General features: G+C 52.3%; 1 protein-coding gene across 1 annotated transcript in view; it reads left to right on the forward strand.

Moving 5' to 3' along the window:
* EFTUD2 (elongation factor Tu GTP binding domain containing 2) overlaps positions 1-7,447 on the forward strand; it is a 20,012-nt gene extending 12,565 nt beyond the window's left edge. The window contains exons 17-27 of the mRNA XM_009883732.1: positions 48-188; positions 578-679; positions 1,210-1,292; positions 2,427-2,513; positions 2,802-2,928; positions 3,390-3,477; positions 4,008-4,126; positions 4,572-4,666; positions 5,485-5,638; positions 6,605-6,712; positions 7,352-7,447. Of these exons, the coding sequence (XP_009882034.1) occupies positions 48-188; positions 578-679; positions 1,210-1,292; positions 2,427-2,513; positions 2,802-2,928; positions 3,390-3,477; positions 4,008-4,126; positions 4,572-4,666; positions 5,485-5,638; positions 6,605-6,712; positions 7,352-7,447 (1,200 nt within the window). The remainder of the gene's footprint in view (positions 1-47; positions 189-577; positions 680-1,209; positions 1,293-2,426; positions 2,514-2,801; positions 2,929-3,389; positions 3,478-4,007; positions 4,127-4,571; positions 4,667-5,484; positions 5,639-6,604; positions 6,713-7,351) is intronic.
* Positions 7,448-8,014: the final 567 nt, after the last annotated feature.

Consider the following 8,014-nt stretch of genomic DNA (forward strand, 5'->3'; position numbering starts at 1 on the left):
CATCTAGCGATGCAGAGATTCAGCTCTTTGTCCTCATCTGCTTTCAGGCTCAGATCTTCCGTCCTTTGAAGTTCAACACCACGTCTGTCATCAAAATAGCTGTAGAGCCGGTCAACCCCTCGGAGCTCCCCAAAATGTTAGACGGTCTCCGCAAAGTCAACAAGAGTTACCCCTCGCTTACTACTAAGGTATTTCTGGTGTATGGCTGTTTTCAGCTCCTGCCGTGGGCTACCTTGTAGCCTGATCTTAAAAGTAAATATTTTTTTACTGTGGGTTGTTTTCTTGTGGGTTGGGGTTTTTTTTTCATGCTTTGCAGTTGATCTCATAAATCATGTGGAAATAGCAGAAAACTGTAAATCCAGCAGAAAAACGCACACCTTGCTGAGCCAAGGAAGCAGCTTTCTGCAGAGCACATCAGCACTTTCTGCTAGAATAGCCTGTGGGAGCTTTCCTTGGGGTGCTCTGATCCTAACCAATTTCTTTAAAGCTGATAATTCCTCAGGCTTGTGTAGGAGCCTGGACGGCAAGGGCCTGTGAGCAGTGACGCTGACAGTTGAACCCCTCTTTTATCTTTCAGGTGGAAGAATCGGGGGAGCACGTGATCCTAGGGACCGGGGAGCTCTACCTGGATTGTGTGATGCACGATCTGCGGAAGATGTATTCAGAGATTGACATCAAGGTGAGGAAACGAGAGAGGGATGTTCCTAGCCGGGGAAGGGGTTTTGTCCCCGTATCTAAGAAGAATAGGAAAATAAACCTAGCTGAACGTACAATGTGGATTTTGTCAAGTCCTTCTAAAAGGGGAAAAAAAAAAAAAAAAAAAGGCTGTTAGGATGCAAAACTAACACTTACAGCCTGACCGTGTCACACCATTGTGACTGAGAGCTGGAAAATTGGCTTGGAGAGGGGTGTGTGACCATGTTCCAGCCTTTTCCTGTACGTCAGCCATTGCCTGGCTAGCATCAAATAAATACATTGAGCAGAATTTTTCATACCTGGAATTAGGTTTAAATGTTCCTGTCTTGTTTGAATGAAGGAATTAGTAAAGCTGTCTGCGCAGGCCTCAGTAGTTTGTACGCAATGCTGATTAAAACACTGGCAGATGAACCAGTTTTTTCTTGTCGGTGTTTAAAGATTTCAAACGGTCTCTTTAAAAACAAACAAAAAAAAGTACTTGAAAACCTCACAAACCTCTTGCTGTTATTCCAGGTCGCCGATCCAGTTGTGACGTTCTGCGAGACAGTGGTGGAGACGTCCTCCCTAAAGTGCTTTGCCGAGACACCCAACAAGAAGTAAGAGCCCGTGGGCGAGCTGGGCATTGGAGACGGGCAGATGGAGGGGTTCACTGGAGACTAGACTTCGTCCCCTCCAAGGGGTCTGTTTTTGGTGGCTGTTGTCCAGACAAGCAGTGCGTGCCTCAGTTGCTGCGATTGCAGCAGCTCTGCTGAACTCATCAGTAACACGCTTGAGTCCCAGGGATGTTTCTGTGCTTTGTAGGAACTCTCGGAATGGAGGGAATAAAGGCAGATGCACATCCTCCTTCCTTGTAGCTACATTTCACACCTTCTCAGCAGTTTTGTGGTGCTTCCAAGACTAGGAGATGTTTTGGGATCCGACAGCAGGTGCCGAAGAGCCCAGTGCTGCCTTCAGTAACTCCCCAAACATTTCATGAGCAAAATCTTTGTCTTCTCTTATCCATTCTTAATCTTGAAATGGATATTTTCCTTTGTGGTGATGCACTGGAGCCTCACAGCCTGGTCTCGTCTTCCTCCCCCAGTAATGCGTTATGAGAGGCACATGTTTGAAAGAGGGGAGAGAAGGTCAGCTGAATAACCAGGATGAAATCCAGGAGCACAGGACATTTTAATGCCTGAATTTTCAGGAAAATCGTGATCTGTCATGTGCTGAAGATACCTTCCCTGTGTTCCCTTGTGGTTTCTGGTTCTTCTTGCCCTCTTTTGTTCTGGTATACTCTCCATGGTTGGCAGCGTTATTTTTGGGAATGGAAAGGTTCCAGTCTTAGGTCAATCTTTGAACTGTTGGGCATGTGGAGTGTCCTGCTCTGGGGGCAGGTTGCTCTCGCACTGGTGATGTTCTCCAAGGCAACATCCCATGTGTCTGACACAGCGAGTGCTGGCTCTGATCAAGGCATATTGGGCCCATGGGCTCCCTTCTGCAGCCGGGATGAGTGCTGGACGTCTGGCAGGAGGGATGGAGCCATGCTGTCCCTTAGCAATCTGCTTCTGGAGATGAGAAGACTTTGGAGAGCAGTTGTTAAATGCATGGGCTGTCTTTACAAGCAAGACAGTAACACGAAGGACACATCTCTCTAGCTGTGTTGGAGGCAGTGTGCAGTCCCTGAGGTCCTGCCAATTACTCCCATTTCCATCATTCTCCGGACTAATTGCAACCGTCTCTCTTCTCAGGAACAAGATCACGATGATTGCTGAGCCTCTGGAGAAGGGACTCGCGGAGGACATTGAAAATGAAGTGGTCCAGATAACGTGGAACAGGTAGGACTGGTCTGGGGAGAGCAGGAACCCATCTAGAATCAAACAATTGGGGCAAAAAGGCAATAGTGGGATCTACAAGGTGCACAGTATCAGCCAACAGCCTCTAGGCAGGGTCCTGGATCCGATACTGCTACCAGGTGGTCCGTGAGCATCGCTGCCCAGCAAATGAGTTGCTCCAGGTTAAAAGCTGAAGCTGTTTTATTTCTGAAGGGAACAGGGTCATAAATATGTTGTGAGTGCAGGTTGGATACTTGTTTCCTCAAGTTTCTTCTCTTTTTCTTCTATCAGAAAGAAGCTGGGTGAATTCTTCCAGACCAAATATGACTGGGATTTACTGGCTGCCCGTTCCATCTGGGCCTTTGGGCCAGACGCCACTGGCCCAAACATCCTAGTAGATGATACGCTGCCCTCAGAGGTGAGAAACACAGGTGGGGGGGTTATGTTTCAGTGGGACGTTTGTCCTGTGGTGCCAAGAGGTGACCTCTCCTTCCAGGACCTGCAGCAAGGTCCTAATGTTGTCGGAGTGCTCGTTGGTTTGCCAGATCTCAGACCTGCTGTACTTCCTCCGCCGTACTCCTACACTGGCTAGCAAATAGTCTGTTATTCTTCAGGCATTGCTATTTGGGCCAATGTCCTCAAAATAGGCAACTAAATATCCTGCCTTTCAGGATTACCAAAATATGGATTCTTTTAATTTATAGCTCTAGGTGCCAAACTCTGTAGATGATGCTTCTGAGCTGTGAGAGGGAGGGATGGACGTCGGGGTTATAAGGGGACATTGCCGCTCTTCTAGGAGCTGGCTTTTAAACACTGGGGTCTGTCTGTTACTGCCTCGTGATGCAGATTTGGTCTCTGAAGCAGTCTGTCTGTCTGTAGGTGGACAAGTCACTGCTGGGCTCTGTGAAGGACAGCATTGTGCAGGGATTTCAGTGGGGAACCAGGGAAGGGCCTCTCTGTGATGAACGTAAGTAGGACTTGTGGAGAAGTGGAGCTTAATAAGATCGAGTAAATTCTTCCATCTCTAAGCATTCAAGTGATTTTGCTGGTGCGGTCCCTCGGTGGCCAGTTCCCTTCTCGGGCCACAGCTGGGGACAGCTCTGGGGGTGGTTGACAAGGGAGATATCAGAACCTCCCCCTTTTTCCTGGCTGCAGATGCCACCCAGGCACTGGCACTTGCCGCCTGCCTACAAACTAGGGCCTGTTAGCTGGCAAGCTGGCTCCCCCAGGTTTTGGCTCCGCTCTTCATGTAGTTCAGGTGCAGACTGCTGAGCACCCTGCATGATAAGCTGCTGAATTGTTTGTGTTTAATATGCAAGATTAGGACATAGTCATGCTTTCCCTGCTGGAATTAAATTTAGAACTTCTTCTGGTGGCTTTAGGTCTCTGTCTGGATGTTTGCCATGGGCGCAGGGTCTCTGGGGAGGCGCAGTTGGTGTGGGTATGGCAGAGAACGTCCCCCTCGAGTCACTTGCTGTCATTTCTGCCCTTCCTCAGTGATCCGCAACGTGAAGTTTAAGATCCTGGATGCAGTGATTGCTCAGGAGCCCTTGCACCGGGGTGGAGGACAGATCATCCCCACGGCCCGCAGAGTGGTCTATTCCGCTTTCCTGATGGTGAGAACGACGCTGTGCGTGACAAAGACAACCTCGTGCTGTGCTGGCTCCTGTGGGCTCCACGGAGCGCGGGTTGCACTCATTCATCCATTAATGTTTCCAGCGCCCTTGTGGGCTGGCAGACGGGTTTTACGGGCAATCACGTTCCAGTCTGGCTGGAAACTTGTGTGCATCTGCTCTGTCTCCCCTTTTTGCTACTGTTTGGCTGGCTGGGAAGGGTGGGCGTGGGGGAGAGGGAAGCATATGACTCAGGGCCAGAAGGAGAAAAGCTCCTTTCAGTGTTTGTTTGATGTTGGTTTTGGGCAGCCATGGGGCAGCAGGAACCCTTTCATCCCCGGTCAGGCGCTGCGTTTGACCAGAGCATACCAATCTCTGACTTTTACTTGAACTGAATTGTGTTGGTGCTGCTGGAGGCTCAGTGGCTTGTGTCCCTTTCTCCTCACAGGCCACCCCTCGCTTGATGGAGCCCTACTACTTCGTGGAGGTGCAGGCTCCTGCCGACTGCGTGTCTGCGGTGTACACAGTCCTGGCCAGGCGGAGGTGAGCTGCTCTGCCCGTAGTATTGCAAAGCAGCGACTGCTCGCTTGGGATCTGGGTTGCTAGAGACGTTCACAGTCCTAGCACAGCTTGTAAAGTGAAGGGAGAGGGTGAAATCTGTATGAAGTGACAACTGAAAGCTTCCTTGACTGACCCTAGTTCCTGTGCTGTGTGAGGAGGGGACGTCCAGGATCACACACAGCCTTTGGTTTGTGCCTGGTTCCTCCTGAGTGTCAGAGAGAATATATAAAAGGACATGAGACCCACCGGAGTACTGTGTTCAGCTCTGGGGCCCCCAGAGCACAAGAAAGACATGGACCTGCTCGACCAGGTCCGTAGGAGGCCACAGAGATGCTGTGAGGGCGGGAGCTCCTCTGCTGGGAGGACAGGCTGGGAGAGTTGGGGGGGGTCAGCCTGGAGAAGAGAAGGGGAAAAAGGGGAGACCTCAGAGCCCCTTCCAGTGCCTAAAGGGGCTCCAGGAGAGCTGGGGAGGGACTCTTGGTCAGGGAGGGGAGCGATGGGATGAGGGGGAATGGTTTGACGCTGGAAGAGGGGAGATGTAGATGAGATATCAGGAAGAAATTCTTGCCTGTGAGGTCGTGATCCCCTGGGGCAGGTTGCCCCGAGAAGCTGTGGCTGCCCCATCCCTGGAGGGGTTCAAGGCCAGGGTGGACGGGGCTTGGAGCAACCTGGGCTGGTGGGGGGTGTCCCTGCCCAGGGCAGGGGGGTTGGAACTCGACGATCTTTAAGGTGCATTCCAACCCAAACCATTCTATGATTCTGTGACATATAGGAAGACTAATCTTTTGACCTGTTTGCAGAGGCCACGTGACGCAAGATGCTCCGATCCCAGGCTCCCCTCTCTACACCATCAAAGCCTTCATCCCAGCCATTGATTCATTCGGGTTTGAGACAGACTTGAGGACCCACACGCAGGGACAAGCCTTCTCGCTCTCTGTTTTCCACCACTGGCAGGTGAGTCCATGCCCTGGCGAGATGGGGAAGAGGGACACGGTAGGATCAGGCACCAGGTAGGTGCTCTCAGTAGAGCTCAGTGCCACAGCTCACACAGGGCAGGACAACTCTGGAGAACATCCTCAAAGGATCTCAAGTTGGGGAGGCTTTGTACACTAGCTGTTAAGTGTCTTGCCAGAAGCCAACGACTTTGTTCCAAGTCGCATCACCCTTTGCCCTAGTGAGAGAGCGCTGGATGCCGCTGCTTCCTGAGCATAAGGGTCCTTTGGTGCCCAGAGAGAGGACGTTCTCACCTGGGAGAAGGGAAGCTGTTTGGGTGCACTCGGTGTTCTGCAGCTTGGGGAGCAGAAGTCTTGGAGCAGGGCTCGGACTCATTGGTCTGCCGTAAGACACGGCTTGCCACATTTTCGCTTTGCTTATCCGAGGCTTTTTAAACCTGTGGAAAACAGGGTTTGGGACAAAATACTGTCCTCTGGCCACTTCTGTGTCTGAGGCAAATCAGGTCTGTGGGAGCTACCACTGTGAGGTGCACAGCGACCTGTGATACAGCCAGGTGGGAGCAGCAGCAGCAGTCTGAGCCCCAAGAGCTGGCTTAAAGGTCAGGATGTAAAAGCCGGAGGCGTAGCTCTGAAAAGAATAAACGTGCCCAGCTTCTAGAGAGGGTTGCGCTGTCTGGGGCCTACGTGGATTGTTCTGGTTAGCGGAATTTTAAGAGGTCTTACAGTACACCAGCGCGTGGAGAAGGTGGGACGTGTTCTTGGCTTGGGTTATCAACACCGTATTAGTAACTTCTCGCAGGCATGATCACCAGTAGTGACGTGACCGGAGAACGTGGGGTGTTGGGGCTGTCACACCAAGGCTGGGGGTGTCCACAGGGCCCAGGGATGCTTTCCGTGGCAGTTCAGGCTCTCTGGGAGATTGAACCAGCCCCCAGCATCACTCTCACATGCTGGCCCTGTGTTTCAGATTGTCCCTGGTGACCCCTTGGACAAGAGCATTGTCATCCGACCCCTGGAGCCCCAGCCAGCCCCGCATCTGGCCAGAGAGTTCATGATCAAGACCAGGCGTAGGAAGGTAAGTCTGGGAGTAATCCTTATAGCGTCCCTCTGTCTATCTGTACCAGCAGCTGAGCTGTTGTGGTGTTGTCCCTTGTTTCCCAGAGTGGACCGATGTCCTTTTGTGCCTTGGGACTTCCCTCACTCTTGATCCCCCATGCTGCCTGTCGGTGCCTGCGATGCTCCTGTGAGCAATTCATCTGGCAGTGACTCCAGCCATAAGTGGGGTCCTGCGTCACCCGCTGACCCCACTCCCTCCCCAGCCCGTCTGACCCCTCGGTGGCCTGAGTGAGCCCGTTTGTCCTGCAGAAAAAGCAGCAACTTGTTTCTGTGCTGGTTTAGTGAGCTGGACTGAGGGGTTGGAGGGGCTCGGAGCGACCGCAGAGGGAATGGAGGGAATCAGGCTCCTCTTTGGGAAGACAGTGACCTGGTAGTGAGCTCAGCAGCAGCAACCACTCATTTGCAGCTTCCTGAGAGGCTGTTAGATACCTTCAAGCTGCTGAGCAGTGCCTGATCTCTTGCAAATTCTCCTGCCTCCTCTGGAGCCTGAACATTTATCTTACTGTGGGGACACCAGGGCTTTTTTGTGGGATCTCTGCCACGATGGCTGACGCGTGCTGCCGGAGTAATAACCTCTGGGTTTGCGGTTACCCTGCAGGGCTTGAGCGAGGACGTGAGCATCAGCAAGTTCTTCGATGACCCCATGTTGCTGGAGCTGGCCAAGCAAGACGTCGTTCTCAACTACCCCATGTGAACGTGCTGCTGCGGCATGAGGGCCCACCTGAGTCCTGGCCGGCGTCTGTCTGTCCTTCCCCATCCCTCCTTGCCCAGCTCTGCCTCCTGGATGCTCAGGGCCCACAGGGAACCGCTCCTCAGGTCGCTCTTTTGTGGCTGTAGAAGTATCTCTGGGCATTCGTGGACTGGGCGCTCAGGGCCTGTCCTGTAAAGGGAGCAGCCCCAAGCGCTGAGCCGTTTCGTAGTCTTCAGCCATTGTGGCCTCCACTGAGGAGGTTTTCCCTTTGGATAGGCTCTCTCTCCAGGCACGCGGGTTATCCGGGGCTGCAGCAGAGCAGTGGGAATATAATGTCAAGATTACTAAAGACTGGGCGTAAACGTGTGTCAAGCACTTGAGCTTTTTGCTAACCCTCTCCTACTGCCGGGGGGTGTTTTGCATGTCGTCGGGCAGCTGCGGAAGGTGGGGATGCTGGTGGGGGGCAGCGCTTCTACCGGCCTCCCCAGGAGAAGAGGCAAGTGTGGCTTTTACCTTTTTTGTACACCTTTTTTGAACCCTTGTAAACGTTTAATACAAACTTCCAGGCAG

This window comes from Charadrius vociferus, unplaced genomic scaffold, assembly GCF_000708025.1.
Source record: "Charadrius vociferus isolate BGI_N301 unplaced genomic scaffold, ASM70802v2 scaffold1284, whole genome shotgun sequence".
Classification (NCBI taxonomy): Eukaryota; Metazoa; Chordata; class Aves; order Charadriiformes; family Charadriidae; genus Charadrius; species Charadrius vociferus.